At 36.0% G+C, this 18,509-nt stretch overlaps 1 protein-coding gene across 1 annotated transcript in view; it reads right to left on the reverse strand.

Annotated features, from left to right (window-relative positions):
- Window positions 1-18,509, reverse strand: part of SCN7A (sodium voltage-gated channel alpha subunit 7) — an 84,153-nt gene that overhangs the window by 52,944 nt on the left and 12,700 nt on the right. The window contains exons 2-6 of the mRNA XM_040229264.1: window positions 10,437-10,675; window positions 6,113-6,225; window positions 5,676-5,765; window positions 4,538-4,666; window positions 3,035-3,126 (exon numbers count right to left, since the gene is read on the reverse strand). Coding sequence (XP_040085198.1) covers window positions 3,035-3,126; window positions 4,538-4,666; window positions 5,676-5,765; window positions 6,113-6,225; window positions 10,437-10,675 — 663 coding nt within the window. The remainder of the gene's footprint in view (window positions 1-3,034; window positions 3,127-4,537; window positions 4,667-5,675; window positions 5,766-6,112; window positions 6,226-10,436; window positions 10,676-18,509) is intronic.

Raw genomic sequence — 18,509 nt, forward strand, 5'->3', positions numbered from 1 at the left:
GAGTCAGATATGACTGAGTGACTGAACTGACTGAAAGTTATTCCTGCGATTAAAGAAATATGATACCTAGAATAAATATAAAATTTTAATTGTTATCATCCTGAAATACACATTTACAGCTACTTTTGCTACTTGGAATTACACTATGAATTGTTTTGCTATGTGCAAGTCTTTTAAAAGTATTACATTAAAAATGGAATTTCTGTGTCCCAGTATTTGAGATATTTTTCAAAATTTTTAAAGAAATTTTGAACCAATGCATAACCAAAGACTATAAATATATAGTCATGCCTTACTAAAGGTAGGACATTTTAGAAAATATCACTGCCAATTTATTAGAAGAAAAATGAGATATTTTAATTTGATATTATTGCCATGATCACCATAAAAATCTTTTAAAATATGTGTCTTTGCACTGTGTATTTTTTATTTGATCACTGTCATGAGTCCTGTGTATATTTTGTACTGAAAAAAAATTTCACATTGTTTTGTTGAAATTATCTTTAGGAATGGAAATTCTTAAATATAAGTAAGAAGGTATGTGTGCATATAAACATAAACTCATGCAAATATTTTATTAATAATAGTGATATTATAGAATATATATAAATTAAAATATACATATATAAATACAAATATTGTTATTAATATTACTATGACATAAATATATTCTGTACAGGATATCTATAATCAAGCTTCTTATGGAGCTTTAATTTTAGTGTCAATATTTTAATCGAAGATAAAAAGAAGTCACCATCACACTTTATAGACTCAAATGTGTTAATAATTTTCATTGCTTTTTTCCATTCATTGCTATTTACCATTCAAAGCTCTGAACCATATGTCAATTTTGATTCTGATTTCCTGGTATAACTTTCTCCTTCTTTTTACTTTTAAACTTTCATTTTGTTTTAGTTTAGGTGTATCTTTTGTGGATTCTAACATTTCTGATTTAATTTTAAAGTATATTTCTTTAATTAATTAATTTTTAATTTTGGCTCTGCTTGGTCAGCGGGTTTTCTCTAGTTATGGCGAGGAGGGGACTACTCTCTAGCTGTGGCACATGGGCTTGGTTGCCCAGTGCCGTCTAGGATCCTCCTGGACCAGGGATCAAACCCATGTCCCCTGCAGGGGGACAGGCAGGCGGATTGTTAATCAGCACTTGGATCCCAAAGAAGCCCAAATCTCTACATCTTGACAGACAATTTTAACTCAATTATATTCACTTTTATAAACTGGCTTACACTTTATGCCTTAGAGTACATTTTTAAGAGGAAAAAGGATTTTGTTCATTCTCTTGAATAGTGTGTTTTCCTTTCTTCCTTGTTTTCATACACATTGTATAACCAGTATGTGCCTTGGTTGTTTTCTCTTTGGAAAAAAAAAGAGCAATTCATACCAGCCTGTCTGCTCCCAATTCTAGTCACTGTATTCTACTTGGATTTACCTGAATTCCTCTGTAATCTTTACCTTTAATTCTAAGATGAAGATGAAGGTGATACAACTTATGTTCCAGTAATTTGTGGGGAGTAGTAAAAGAACTAAGACTGTGGAAATTCCTGCAAGGACATTTCTCATTGCTGGTTTCTTCCCTGTGCTTGGTGAAGCTACCATGCCATAGACCATTTTTATCAAACAGGTTTATTGAGATATAATTTATAAACCATACAATTCATCTGTTTAATGTGTACTATTCAATGTTTCAGTATATCCACAAGTGAAGTGAAGTCACTCAGCTGTGTCTGACTCTTTGTGACCCCATGGACTATAGCCTACCAGGCTCCTCTGTCCATGTGATTTTCCAGGCAAGAATACTGCAGTGGGTTGCCATTTCCTTCTCCAGCTGATCTTTCCAACCCAGGGACTGAACCTGGGTCTTCCACATTGTAGGCAGACGCTTTACTGTCTGAGCCACCAGGGAAGTCATATCCACAAGGTTAGGCATCTATTATCACATTTCTGCAATGTTTTCACTCTTTTGCCCAGCCTGGACTCCAAGTACAGAGTATGCATGTATCTGGCCATCTTCATGATGTTCCAGTGGATGAATGTTGCTTGCAGATCTTATTTTTGGTGTTATCACACTAGCTCATGGGTTTATTCATTCAACTATTTGATAAAACTTCTGATTCATAACAGCCAAAAAAAAAAAAAACAAAAAACCTCCGAGTGAAGTTTTCCTATCTTATTGTTTTTATTCATTCTGAACAACAAATCAGAAGGTATTAGTAGGCTTCCCTAAGACATATTCAGGAATGGGATGTGTAAACTACTCCTCAGCATCTTCCATCAATGTGGTCATGGCTGTACATTATTTAACAGAACCTTCTTTTTAAAAAATTTTTTTTAATTTTATTTTTTTACTTTATAATACTGTATTGGTTTTGCACATGAATCCACCACAGGTGTACATGAGTTCCCAACCCTGAACCCCCCTCCCACCACCCTCCCCATATCATCTCTCTGGGTCATCCCAGTGCACCAGCCCCAGGCATCCTGTATCCTGTATCGAACCTAGACTAGTGATTCGTTTCTTACATGATAGTATACATGTCTCAATGCCACTGTGGCATGTGGACTATATCCTATCCAAGCACTGGGAGTAAAAGGGTACTTATTTTATATAACTTTGTTCATTTCAACTGGCTTTTAGATTCAATGAGGAAAAGAAGAGGATGGATTAGATAACTGCCTGGACTGTTAATTCATTCAGAAGTCTAACGACAATTTTAGTATTTCATATTTAAGACATAAAACTAAAGAAAAAATAGAGAAGGAACTTATTTTGATTGAGCTCTACATTTTGTTATCATAAGCATTCAAACCACTTCAAATAAGTAACAAATGTGGTATTTTTTTCCTTTCCATTCCAGGAGTGACAAATAAATTTGATATTTGATCTTATATTCATTTATTTCAAAGATGAAACATTGTTTAACTTAACATTTCTCCAAGCAATGGCAGGACTGTTCAAACAAATACATGGAAGTACATAAAACAAAATGAAGACAAAGAACTCAATGCTTTTTCTTACCTTGGTTTAAAGGAATAATTTTCAAAATTCTCAAATTTCTCACAATTCTAAATACTGAAATGAAATTTAGAGGTGAATATCTTGAAATATGCCTGTGGAATTAAGTTAAAGTCATTTAGAAATCATATTGAGTTTATGTTACTGACATTTGGCTTTTTATAATATTTGAAGCTTGTTTCTAAAACCAGACATCCAAATGTTCACTTGCTTTCATTATTGCATTTTGCAAATAGGTTTATTATTGATTGGAAGGGAAAGATTTCTACAGTGCAAGGTAATCAAGTAAACATTAATCTACAAATTATGAGAGTTTATAAAAGCTTGACATTTTGAGTAGTCAAAATTTCATCAAATACTCTATATTATGTTCATATTTTGCAATATTAATTGGTTTGAAAATATAGTTAAAAAAGAAAATACATAGCTTTTGAAAGGAATAAGATTCATTCTAAGTGTTTAAACTCCTGGTGCTGATAATGATGGTGATGGTGATGGTGATGATGATGACGGTAGTGATGGTAGCAGAAGTCAAAATGTATGTTGGTTAAGGACACAGTCTCTAGAGCCAGCCTGCTGGTCTAGAAATATAGGCTCTACTATTGACTAGTTGTGTGATATGAAAAAATTACTTAACCTATTTTGCCTCAGTTTCCTCAAATGTAAAAAGTAAGGATAAGGGTACTTTCTAATTCTGAGGATTTGGGGGAGATTAAATTAGTTAATCAATGTATAGTTCATAGAAAAGCACCTTCACATATTGAGAGCCCTTAGTTGCATTAGCCAAGTTTTAGCTAATAGCAATGGCAAGAAAAGAAATAATACCAGTGATAGCAGAAGTAGTGATAATAATTTCAATGATATTAGCTACTATTTTTTGACTGCTCACAACATGGAAGAAACTAATCTGTTTGGTTATTTCTTAAAAAAAAAATTTGACACTAACTCTACAAATAGAGTATTACTTTAAATTATTTTTAACAGGAGTTTGATGCCTGTGACAATTTCTTTAGCCATAAAATAGAGTACATTAAATAGAAGGATTGAAAAAAATTAATACACATGTAAATTATTAGAATTCAAAGTATCATTCTAGAAAAATGTGCATGTATATAAAATATCTTATTCTGATAATTAGAATATTTACTATTCTTAAGCAATATAGATTAACAGAATCAAATATGCTGGAATCCTCTCCTAAGTCTCCAGGATATTTTCTGGTCACCGAACATAATTACCTCGAATGCAAAAAATTCAACCTCTATTGTTTTTGCTTCAGGTAGAAAACAGAGATAATATACCATTCCTTTAATTTTCAATGCATAGTCAGGATTAATTCAGTCGGAGCTGCCTAAGAGAACTCACTATGTCTATGATTTATGAATTGTTCTGTACTCACAGAATTTTTACAGGCAGAAAATTCTGTCAACCTCAATGTTTCTTTATGAAAAGCATTTTATTAGCAAGCAAACATTATGATGTTTGCAACTTAAAAGGAGTACTCACTCAAATAAAGTTACACTGAAATCAAGCCAGTTCCATGAATCACCAAAGAAATAAAAAGGTCCTGCCCAGATGCCTCTTGCAATGAGTTTTACAAGTATTTCAAATGTATAAATTCCAAGCAAAGTATTCCTGCAGAAAAAATTTCACATAATTTTCATATGACTTTTCATATTAAAAATGAAACCAATATATCATAATTCTGAAATATATGTCTATGATAATTATTTGGCAATCAATGAACCAAGGAACAAGACAACCATAGGATAGGGCTTTAGTTAGGGCTTCCTGAGTCTTACAATATTAACCATGAAATTTGGTTATCAAATTTTTTTCAACAAATTTTAGCCCAGGGTTATGTTTATATATATTTAAGTAAAGAACAAATACAAAATATCAAATTTATCCCACACTGGGAATCCAGCAATAAGTAACTGAAATGTAGGCAAGTATGAAAGAACTTTTCTATATACAAAAATTTTTACAGTGAATCAGTATAATACATATTTACCTTCCAAAGTTAACTAATTTTAAGAATAGAAACCTTGAGGGGTGGCATCAAGAAGGTCTTCTTCCCTAGAAAACGTAATGGGCCTTTCCATTTTTGTATTCTAATGCAAGGTAAGCTACTCATACCCCTCAGGAAACAGGAATAGAACAGAAAGGAATAAAAAGATAGACAGGATAAACATTATCTGAGTTTGAAACAAATCTAGTGTGGGACTGCAATAGTAAAGAAAATCTGAAGCACTGAACTATATCAATCATTAGAATAAAAGTAAAGCCTCACTTATATGATGCCACAGACATAAACACATATATAGCTAAAGGCTCAAGCATCTATATCTTGTTAAACTAACATGCTGGGAAATAGAAGCATTTAAAATCCAATTAAGAGTAATGATGGGAAGAAAAGTATTAAAATTGGTTAACAACATGTGTATATATTTTATTCAAAAAATTCATCAATTGTGGAATATGTATAAGTATTATATTATGTACAATGGATATTACATATAAATTATAAATATTAATTTGTATCATGTCATAATATGTAGTATATAATGTACTATAAGACAACGTGTTAAATATAAAATATAATCACATATACAATTATATATAATAAAATTATATAACTTACTGAAATGCTCGCCCCCATTTTGGAAAATCAGTCATAGACATAAATATGCAGTCAGTCAGGACGCTAACCAAAATGAATAGTCGGAAAAAGGTAAGTTACAGTCAAGGAACAATAGTAATAAAAATAATGTTTAAAATACATTTCTATAATGTTTATATGTATGTACACACATGAGATCACATAGTTTCTTAAGTTTCAAAATTGTACTATTTATATTGAAAAGCAATGAGGATTAAGATTTGCTATCACTACTTGTGTGCACTAGAAAATACATTTTAAATGTATTTTCAAATATGGAACACCCTGGAATTATAACCAAGATTTCAGTTTGACATAAAATGATATGTTAATTAAAAAGAGAAAAAGACTGCAGCAATATTTGAATAGAATAATTGCATTTGATGTTAGTACAGTTTAAAACCAACAGAAAAGGATATGGATGTACCAAAATCTTAATGGTTGCTCTTCTAATTGAATTGAAAGGAGACAATGTACACCAGGTAGCATTGAATCTGAATATTGTTCTCTTTTTATTTAATACAATGAAAGTCTATAAGAAGAAAAAATGAAAATCAAGTGAAATTAGAACTGAGATTTATGATTTTATCAATTATGCAACATTTTCCAATGACCATTTCAGTCATGAAGTCTAACATTTATACTTAAATTTCTATATCCATTTACAGAGTAAGTCAAATAGAAAGGTTTTTAAACTAGTTTTATTCATATTTAGGCTTATCTACCACACATTTTTTGCCAGTGTTCTACCTAAGAAAACAATTTGCCACACACCAATCGTTAAGTTTTCCTGCAGAATTGATGTAATAGAAAGAAATCTATAGCTTGATGGCTCAAGAGTATCCACTTTAGCATGCTAAAATTCAATCAGTGTAAAATAAGTTAATTTTATTTTGAAGCAAATAAGGTATGAGACTGCAGTAGTAAAAGTGACCCACCCAATGCATGAAAACATTATCTTAATCATCAGTAATTTTCTATGGTATATAACCATGCTTGTATGTTATCATTGACATAAATATATTTAACACAAAAATTTATATCATGTAAAACTAATCTGTTGGTATGTTGAACTATTCAGTTCAGTCGCTCAGTCATGTCCGACTCTTTGCGACCCCATGAATCACACCACGCCAGGCCTCCCTGTCCATCACCAACTCCCAAGTTCACTGAAACTCACGTCCATCGAGTCCGTGATGCCATCCAGCCATCTCATCCTTGGCCGTCCCCTTCTCCTCCTGCCCCCAATCCCTCCCAGCATCAGAGTCTTTTCCAATGAGTCAACTCTTCGCATGAGGTGGCCAAAGTACTGGAGCTTCAGCTTTAGCATCATTCCTTCCAAAGAAATCCCAGGGTTGATCTCCTTCAGAATGGACTGGTTGGATCTCCTTGCAGTCCAAAGGACCTTCAAGAGTCTTCTCCAACACCACAGTTCAAAAGCATCAATTCTTCGGTGCTCAGTCTTCTTCACAGTCCAATTCTCACACCCATACATGACCACAGGAGAAACCATAGCCTTGACTAGGTGGACCTTAGTCGGCAAAGTAATGTCTCTGTTTTTGAATATACTATCTAGGTTGGTCATAACTTTTCTTCCAAGGAGCAAGTGTCTTTTAATTTCATAGCTGCAATCACCATCTGCAGTGATTTTAGAGCCCCCCAAAATAAAGTCTGACACTGTTTCCACTGTTTCCCCATCTATTTCCCATGAAGTGATGGGACCAGATGCCATGATCTTCGTTTTCTGAATGTTGAGCTTTAAGTCAACTTTTTCACTCTCCTCTTTCACTTTCATCAAGAGGCTTTTTAGTTCCTCTTCACTTTCTGCCTTAAGTGTGGTGTCATCTGCATATCTGAGGTTATTGATATTTCTCCCGGCAATCTTGATTCCAGCTTGTGCTTCTTCCAGCCCAGCGTTTCTCATGATGTACTCTGTGTAGAAGTTAAATAAGCAGGGTGACAATATACAGCCTTGACATACTTCTTTTCCTATTTGGAAACAGTCTGTTGTTCCATGTCCAGTTCTAACTGTTGCATCCTGACCTGCATACAGGTTTCTCAAGAGGCAGGTCAGGTGGTCTGGTATTCCCATCTCTTTCAGAATTTTCCACAGTTTATTGTGATCCACACAGTCAAAGGCTTTGACATAGTCAATAAAGCAGAAATAGATGTTTTTTCTGGAAATCTCTTGCTTTTTCCATGATCCAGCGGATGTTGGCAATTTGAACTCTTGTTTCTCTGCCTTTTCTAAAACCAGCTTGAACATCAGGGAGTTCACGGTTCATGTATTGCTGAAGCCTGGCTTGGAGAATTTTGAGCATTACTTTACTAGCATGTGAGATGAGTGCAATTGTGCGGTAGTCTGAGCATTCTTTGGCATTGCCTTTCTTTGGGATTGGAATGAAAACTGACCTTTTCCAGTCCTGTGGCCACTGCTGAGTGTTCCAAATGTGCTGGCATATTGAGTGCAGGACTTTCACAGCATCATCTTTCAGGATTTGAAACAGCTCAACTGGAATTCCATCACCTCCACTAGCTTTGTTCGTAGTGATGCTTTCTAAGGCCCACTTGACTTCACATTCCAAGATGTCTGGCTCTAGATTAGTGATCACATCATCATGATTATCTGGGTCATGAAGATCTTTTTTGTACAGTTCTTCCATGTATTCTTGCCACCTCTTCTTAATATCTTCTGCTTCTGTTAGGTCCATACCATTTCTGTCCTTTATCGAGCCCATCTTTGCATGAAATTGAACTATTAACCTCTCCCCAAAAAAGGAAAATCAGAAGTGTCTTAAAAAGCACTTATATATATATGTGTGTGTGTGTGTGTATGTGAAGATATATGTGTGTAAAATACAGATACACATAATATATGTGTGTAGGTATGTATATATATAAACACACAGAATTATACACACACACATATATGCACTTTTGTTATACATACATATTCATTTGGAAAATTCATTCATGTGCTGTATGCATAACCATATTATACATTGCTGTTGTTGTTGTTTAGTCCTAAATCCCATCTGACTCTTTTGCAACCCCATGGACTGTAGCCCTGCCTGGCTCCTTTGTCCATGGAATTTCCCAGGCTAGAATACTGGAGTTGGTTGTCATTTCCTTCTCCAAGGGATCTTCCTGACCCAATGACTGAATCCATGCACTATCAGGGAAGCCCTCATACTACACATTGCAAACATTATATAGACTACAATGTAATAACATTATATAATGTATAGCATAAAAGGCATATAAGGATATTGGAATCTTTTTAATATATACATTTATACTGTAAAATGTCAACATGCTTCCACCATGCAAAGTATTTGAAAGAGTTGTGATTAACAGAATGATCTCTTGCCTTCCATCCAGCATGCATGCTAAGTTCCTTCAGTCATGTCTGACTCTGCAACTTTATGGACTGTAACCCACCAGGCTCCTCTGTCTTGGGAGTCTCCAGGCAAGAATACTGGAGTGGAAGGTTGCCATGCCTTCCTCCTGGGGATCTTCCTTATCCAGGGATCGAACTCGCATCTCTTACATCTCCTGCATTGACAGGTGGGGTCTTCACGACTTGTGCCACCTGGGACTGATTCATTTTATTTTCACTCATTTGGTAAAAGTATTGAATTCATTACAATATCAAAGAATATCAAATTACATTTGTCCACAATGGGGTTAATTTTTACCTTCCCCAAGTTTGACCTTTTTTTAATAATTACTTCATTTTTGTCAGAAGCTTTCAAGCTCAGAACCTTGGCATTATTAAACAGTCTTCAAATCCTGCTGTTTCTTCTCAAGTGTGTTACCTCTGTCGCCAAGGCACTCTTAGAATCCAGACTTCTTGACTTCAGGTCTGGATTAGTCTCTCTCCTATTTCATCTTTCTGACTCTATCACTACCATGAAATAGTAATGTAGAAGTCTCTAGATTAATCTTATTTAAACACTGCATTGATCATATCAGTACTTTGGCCATCACATTAAAGCCACATTGTCATCTCCATTATCTCATTTCCCACAATTTACAACAACTACAGGGTTCCAGTTCTATCATCAGCCCATCTCTTCCTTATTTCAGAATTAATCTCTGCTTTTGCCTGTTCATAGAGGATTTTTGCCTTGTAAAAACTGAAGTGTTCCTGAAGCTGTAATTCAAGATTATTCCAGCTTTGTCAGTCCACACATATCTCTGTCTTTTCTAAGCATAATCATTTTTATTTTTATCATTTTGTGCTTCTTGCTGAATTGTCAAATATTCAGTAATTTTCTCAGATCATTCTGGGAATAAGATAGGATGTGACTGTATGAGTGAATAAAATTAATGAATGAAATATAGATTGGTTTTACTTCCCTAACTACTGAGTAAGCACATCAAGTTGAACAGTTGAAACTGGTGTACATATAAGTGAAATTTTATATTATAGTTATTTTAAAATCAATACCCTTAAGTAGTCAACCATCATGCTCCCATAAAATGAAACATTAAGGTATGCCAGTATAGCTTATTACATACAAAGTACAGTTATCCCAAACAAACTAATCTACCAGGCAAATAATCAGTTTTGACAAAAATCTCAAATATGTGTGAAATTTCTTGTCTATAGTTTTCTGTAACTTAAAATGACCTCTTCACTTATTCTTCTGTCTTTTCTCACTCTTTCTCAACTACAGTTTCTTGCATGTCTGGAAAATGAATAAAAATATAGTCACAGTAAGCTTAATTAATCCTTACCTTTTTATTAGTGTAGTATGGGTCCACATCTTCCAGTGGCTCTGACACCATTGCTTGAGGAAGATTTCCATAAACAAATGGAAGCTCTTTTCCAGCTTCCAAGTCACAGTTTGGCTTTAAATCTTCTTTGTCTTCCTCACTGGGCTTTTTAGCACTATGCTGTTCCATAACTTCAAGAGACTCTCTGGTGAAAGGGACCAGGCTCTTAGCTTCTGGGGAAGCCATTTTCAATTTTGCCCCTGCAAGAAAAGTATTTTCTTCATTTCTAGATAAGATTTGGATATAATAACGAAAAAATTTAAAGTACAAAAGGCTAGGGTATGAATGAAAGAGAACGGCAAACAATGCACTCAATGAAAAGTCCTGCATTTAAGAGAAATCTGAGTTATGAAGCTTGGTTTTGTTTCCTGTAATATTAGGACTTCCCTGGTGCCTCAGATGGTAAAGTGTCCTGCTTACAATGCGGGAGACCTGAGTTCGATCTCTGGGTCGGGAAGATCCTCTGGAGAGAATGGAAACCCATTCCAGTGCTCTTGCCTGGAAAATCCCACGGACAGAGGAGCGTGGTGGGCTACAGTCCACCGAGTTGCAAAGAGTCGGACACGACTGAGTTAAACTTGGTTTTGTTTCCCTTAATATTAGACTTAATTTGTAATTTTATCAATAACTCATTCTATTTCATTTACTCATTCATTGAATCCTCTTTCTTCTGCTGAAATCTGCCTTTCAGTTTCTCCCCTGTAATGAAAAAGTTCTAAAGTGGCTACAGATTGTTGGAAGACCAAACCCAGTCATTTCACCCTCAGCTGTATTTAGTCACTGACTAGACTTTCCTCCTCTAAACTCAATTTTCACTGGCTGTGACCCACTCTTCTGTAGATCTTCCTACAGCTTTGATCACTTCTTTTGACTTAGTTTTCCCCCCAAAATTTCAACTTTGATATCCTTTAAAGTTTTGCTTTTCCCTCTTTTACCTCATCTTTTCAGTAAATACATAGGCAAACACAGACTTTTAACTACTATAAATAGGTATTCACCAAGTACAAGTCCCAAAACACTCCCTTCCCTCAGTCATCTGTGTGTCAATCCACTACTGACAGCAATTTAACAAGCAAAAACAAAATTTGTTGTTTTTTCCCAAGACTAAAACCACTCTTTAACCTAACAGTCATTGTAAAATTACATATAAACTCATTACTTTGAAAATTACTCATAAAATGTTTCTTACTCCTTAGAAAAAAAATTATTTTCTTACAATACTTTTCCATCAGCTATTTAAATATTATTCATTGTTCATACACCTACATCAAGGTAGCCATCTTTGTAATTCTATCTCTGGATTGTGCTAGGGTCCAGCCCCGGTGGATCCAGGGAATTCGAAGCGGGGACGGTGTTGGCGAGGAAAAAACTTATTTATTTATAAATATAAGATTAGATTAGGAAGAAATAGTGTAGTAGGAAAATTAAGTGGAGAAAAGAGGCTGAATAACTTGGTTTACATGGAAAGCCAATAAAGTTCCAGACAAGGAGCTTGCACCATCTACGTTAGGCCACCGGCGTCCTCTTGAATAGCGGGGGCTGCCCCACCTTGGGCTCCCTCTCACGTGGATCTTAGAAGCCAGGGCAAGTAAGTAAACATGGTGAGCCTCCACGCCCCAGATGGGAATTCAGCCAGAAATTAGAGTAAAGAGAAGACACGGGAGAAACCAGTCCAGCAACTGGCCCGTCCCCTATTGTCCAGAAAAGCCTTTTATACCTTTTTGATTGTACATAGAGATCAATGGGTAATACAAAATTATGCAGCGTTAGAGGCCCAGACTCTTATCAAAACCAGGCTTTTCTCTCTGCATACCTAGTTGTATACACAAGTCTTAGGTGATTTACATCATCTTCCGGCCAAAAGGCCAATTAACATTTTACAGCCTTTTTTCTGATAAGGGTTTGTCAACCAGAAGACTTATTTGTGTTGATCTTCCCAAAGTCTGGTGCCACTCTCAGGAAACACTAAATAAAGTTACATTCTTACATAGCAAAGATACAGCAATTTATAACAAGTAAAAGGAGTACAGTGATTTATAACAAAAGAAAAGTAATTAACTCAAAAATCTAATGTTGCTAACATCAAAACTACTATATATCTTTTTCCATATCCCATTTACATTGATTAACATCCTCCCAGGTGCCTAAAAGATAAAGAATATGGAAGCCTGGCGGCAATCATTGAGTCAGCAGTGTGAAAACCCGTCACCAAAATGATTTTTAGCTCTTTAGAAAAGGCTCTGTATCTTTAAGATGTTTTTAAGCTTTGTGCCTCTCGAGGTTGGGGGGCTGCAAGCAATTCACAAGCTGTAAGAGGTCGGGCGGGGGGCGGGGGGAACCTGTTAGGCAAGCTAGAGAGTTATCAGAGGGGGTTCAACTGAAATATCCCTTTTAAATGCAGAAGACTAAAGCCCTGAGTTGACTTTTTCCAGAGAGTGTCAGAAGCAGATTTTTGGTTTTGGGGGTACATGCTCAGGAAATACCAGGGGGACACCCTGAGATCTGACTTGCCTTGCCCATCAGATCTCTGCCGCATGACCTTGTCACGGGTGGGATTCCTCACGCTGGCTCCTGGCATCATTGCTCTAGTAGTCTTTACAGGTTTTTCTCAATTCTAGTCTTTATCTATTTCAAGTTATTCTCCAGGCCACTTGAATTAGTCTTCATTAAATATAATTTCATGTATCAATTCTCCATTTATGAAACATTATTTACTTTTACATAGAAATATGTTCTTTTGCTGATTTTTTCCAGCCCAGTTTCTGTCAAAACCAACTCTTCAAGTGACTCTTCTCAGTGACAACTAACTGACTATTGAAATTCTACTATTGCAAGCAATGATCAGAAATTTTGTACTTGATATTGCAGCATTTTCTATATATATATTTTGTCTCTTATAGTGCCAACCTTAGGTAAATTTATTCTATTGATATGGTATGTCATGAGACAGAAATCACGTACACACTGATACCCTAATCCAGAGTTTTCCTCTGTTGTGTAAAATTGAGTTTTTTAATAGTTGAATCCATTACTTGCTATTAGTGGAAAGTAAGAAAAAAAAAAAACTTGGTTAACAACAATGGAGTATAAATCATTGTGAGAATCAAACTAGTACCAGCTTTAAAAAAGTGGTTTGTAAGAGATATTTTAACTATACAAACGATAATCTCCAGACATCCAAGGAGAGGACACATAGTCCATTTCTTAATCCTGAAATATAAAAATGGAAAATAATCACTGGGACAACTCCTTATACCTTTCATGACATCATAGTTTTCTTGGCTTTTCTTTTAATTCCTACTGCATTAGGTATCTAAAGAATGACTTTCTATGCTCACTTCTAAGAATGTATATAGAACAAAATGCCACTCCTGCTTCAACTTTATTTGACTTTTCAATTTAAGCTCCCGCCTATAAATTCTAACTCCAAATATGTAAATAAAAAGATACTCAGTCTATCCAATGGATTTATTTTCCCTTGGTTCAGTCATTTGTGACCACAGAGAGGGACATTTTCATAATAGCAATGTCTGCTTATGCCCAAGACTCTCAAAGAATATTGCAAGGATGAGGCGTTAAGCATTTTTAAAGAGAGAAATATAAACATATATCAACTTGGAACCCTCTTTGTAAATTAGTGAAAACTAACAATTACACATCAAAAAATTTACCTATTTTTCAAATAACTTGCTTCAATCATGCACAAAATACTTATTAAAGGACCACTAATAATTTTTTTAATTTTAATTTTTTATTTATTTTGCTCCACAATACTGTATTGGTTTTGCCATACATTGACATGAATCTGCCACGGGTGTACATGGGTTCCCAATCCTGAACCCCCCTCCCACCTCCCACCCCATATCATCTCTCTGGATCATCCCCGTGCACCAGCGCCAAGCATCCTGTATCCTGTATCGAACATAGACTGGTGATTCATTTCTTACATGATAGTATACATGTTTCAATGCCATTCTCCCAAATCATCCCACACTCTCCCTCTCCCTCTCCCACAGAGTCTAAAAGTCCGTTCTATACATCTGTGTCTCTTTTGCTCTCTCGCATACAGGGTTATCATTACCAATTTTTTATACACACCATATGCACATACAAACACAATGCTCAAAATCCTTCAAGCTAGTCTTGAACAGTACATGAACCAAGAACTTCCAGATGTACAAGCTAGATTTAGAAAAGGCAGAGGAACAAGAGATCAAATTGCTAACATGCACTGGATCATAGAAAAACTAAGGGAATTCCAGAAAAACATCTACTTCTGCTTCACTGATTACACCAAAGCCTTTCACTGTGTGAATTGCAACAAACTAGAAAATTCTTAAAGAGATGGGAATATCAGACCACCTTACCTGCCTTCTGAGAAACCTGTATGCAGGTCAAGAAGCAACGGTTAGAACCAGACATGGAAAGAGGAGAGTGAAAATACTGGCTCAAAACCACAATGAGGTACCATTCACACCAGTCAGAATGGCTGTGATCCAAAAGTCTACAAGCAATAAATGCTGGAGAGGGTGTGGAGAAAAGGGAACCCTCTTACACTGTTGGTGGGAATGCAAACTAGTACAGCCACTATGGAGAACAGTGTGGAGATTCCTTAAAAAATTGCAAATAGAACTGCCTTATGACCCAGCAATCCCACTGCTGGGCATACACACCGAGGAAACCAGAATTGAAAGAGACACGTGTACTCCAATGTTCATTGCAGCATTGTTTATAATAGCCAGGACATGGAAGCAACCTAGATGTCCATCAGCAGATGAATGGATAAGAAAGCTGTGGTACATATACACAATGGAGTATTACTCAGCCATTAAAAAGAATACATTTGAATCAGTTCTAATGAGGTGGATGAAACTGGAGCCTATTATACAGAGTGAAGTAAGCCAGAAAGAAAAACACCAATACAGTATACTAACACATATATATGGAATTTAGAAAGATGGTAATGATAACCCTGTATGCAAGACAGCAAAAGAGACACAGATGTATAGAACGGACTTTTAGACTCTGTGGAAGAGGGAGAGGGTGGGATGATTTGGGAGAATGGCATTGAAACGTGTATACTATCAGGTAAGAAACGAATCACCAGTCTATGTTCAACACAGGATACAGGATGCTTGGGGCTGGTGCACGGGGATGATCCAGAGAGATGATATGGGGTGGGAGGTGGGAGGGGGGTTCAGGATTGGGAACTCATGTACACCCGTGGCAGATTCATGTCAATGTATGGCAAAACCAATACAGTATTGTAAAGCAAAATAAAGTAAAAATAAAAATTTAAAATAAATAAAACTCAACATTCAAAAATCAAAGATCATGGCATCTGGTCCCATCATTTCATGGCAAACAGACAGGGAAAAAATGGAAATAGTGACAGACTATTTTCTTGGGCTCTAAAATCACTGCAGATGGTGACTGTAGCCTTGAAATTAAAAGACATTTGCTCCTTGGAAGAAAAGCTATGATAAACCTAGCTGCTACTGGTAAGTCACTTCAGTCGTGTCCGACTGTGTGTGACCCCAATGACGGCAGCCCACCAGGCTCCCCCGTCCCTGGGATTCTCCAGGCAAGAACACTGGAGTGGGTTGCCGTTTCCTTCTTCAATGCATGAAAGTGAAGTCACTCAGCTGTGTCCGACTCTTCAGCGACCTCATGGACTGCAGCCTACCAGGCTCCTCCGTCCATGGGATTTTCCAGGCATGATAAACCTAGACAGTGTATTAAAAAGCAGAGACATCACCTTGCTGAAAAAGGGGTCCATGTAATCAAAGCTATGGTTTTTCCAGTAGTCATGTATGGATGTGAGAGTTGGACCATAAAGAAGGCTGAGTGTCAAAGAACTGATGCTTTCAAACTGTAGTGTTGAAGAAGACTCGTGAGAGTCCCTTGAAGAGCAAGGAGATCAAACCAGTTAATCCTAATGGTAACCAACTCTGAATATTCATTGGGAGGACTGATGTTGAAGCTGAAGCTTCAATACTTTGGCCAACTCATTGGAAAAGACTCTGGTGCTGGTAAAGATTGAGGGCAGGAGGAGAAGAGGGTGACAGAGTGGGGTAAGATGGTTGGATGGCATCAGTAACTCAAAGGACATGAGTTTGAGCAAACTCCAGGAGATAGTGAAGGACAGGGAAGCCTGGCATGCTGTCATTCATGGGGTGGCAGAGCCAGGCACGCATGAATGAATGAACAACAGTAACATAGTAATACCTCACATATTAAATTTTGTTGAGGGGAGTCAAAATACTTTGAATAAGTACAATTTCTGAAGACACACTATAAACAACTGATGTTTTCTCTTACACATAGAATCTTTCTTTAAAAAATTTAATAAGCTTTCAAAATTGGACTCCTTACATGGAGTTCCTTGAATTAGTCCTTAATGGCTCATGGTTATAGGCTAATATAAACAAAATCACAAACTTAGGGAATTAGACCTACATTGAAATCCTAAATTCTGTTACTAATTCTGTTCTGCTCTTAGAGGTCTCAGTTAAATTACTTATATTCTTGAAACTGTCAGTCATAAAATTGGGATCCTATTCAGGTTAAGCAAGGATAAAACCAAATAATGTGAATGAAATGCCTAATACAGTGGTTGGCACATAATAGGTTCAAAGTAAATAAAAATCTTTAACTGTGATATAATTTTATATCTTAGAATGATTGGTCAAATTTAATAGAATAATAGTATAGTGGCAATACGCATCAGGTTTTGAAATTTGAACCAAAAGAACCTGTCTGCACAAATGCAGTCAGTATATTTTTGTAGCAGAGAAAAGTGCCAAAGGGATATACTTAATAGTAATTGCAATATAAATCAATGCTGATTTTGTCTACCAAGAAAGTTAATATAACCTTTATCTATACTGAAGGAAAATGGAGGTGGCAGTTACTCTCTCTTCTGCTGTATTCCATGACCACACCCAAAAGGCATGCATGTAAACTGGAAGGTCTTCAAATGGGATCAGAATGTTGATAAAATTCAAATCATTCCATGTATAGATGAGTTACTCATTGACTGCAACCTTATAGTCTAAGAACTTTCCAATCCTAGAATCTTTGAATAGAATTTTCACAGAGTACCATATGACCTAAAAGTTTGGGCTAAATATTAGATAAACTATACTTATACAGCACTGAATGAACGAAATCAAAAGCATTTTACAAATATCATTTCATATTAAGTAAAAATGTTTCTTTTATATTTTTAGGGATACATTCTAACTGCTAAGAAATATTATTAAGTTTATGGGTATAAAAACTATTGTCCTTAAAAGCAGATATAAAGGGATGTCATAAACTTATTGCAAAAATGCTACCATTAATGAAAATATTTTTGGACACCATCCATAGAAACCTCAAACTTTAATTTGTCAGTCAGTACTTTTATTGTATGGGCTTCCCTGGTGGCTCAGATAGTGAAGAATCTGACTCCAATGCAGGAGACCCAGGTTTGATCCCTGGGTGGGGAAGATCCCCTCGAGAAGGAAAAGGCTACCCACTCCAGTATTCTTGCCTGCGAAATCCCATGGACAGAGGAGCCTGGCAGGCTACAGTCCATGGGGTTGAAAAAGAGTCCGACATGACTGAGTGACTAACATACACACACACATTCTGTATGTATAGTCCAAATATAATCTTTTTCTTTCTGTTATCCCTTCACAGCACAACAATCTCTGATTCCTCAGTCTGCCACCTACTAGCTTATGAGACTTTAATGGTAAACTTTGGAGCCCCTCATGTATCTCACAGGGTTATCAACGTGAAACCAGACTATATGTGTAAGCCTGCTCCACAGTACTGACTACCACTGTTAATTCTCTCTCCCTACCCTGTCAGTTATACCAAAGGACTTCTTTAGTCATAATTTTGATGTTGAATGAGACTACATGGTTGTTGACTAGATGAATAAATAGATAGTGGACACTGGCTTCTATAGTACAACAAAGAAATGCAGGCACTTAATCAAATGAAACTGGCTTGCATATAACTTTTAGACAGCTGAGTGCAGAC

This window comes from Oryx dammah, unplaced genomic scaffold (genome assembly GCF_014754425.2).
Source record: "Oryx dammah isolate SB20612 unplaced genomic scaffold, SCBI_Odam_1.1 HiC_scaffold_27, whole genome shotgun sequence".
Classification (NCBI taxonomy): domain Eukaryota; kingdom Metazoa; phylum Chordata; class Mammalia; order Artiodactyla; family Bovidae; genus Oryx; species Oryx dammah.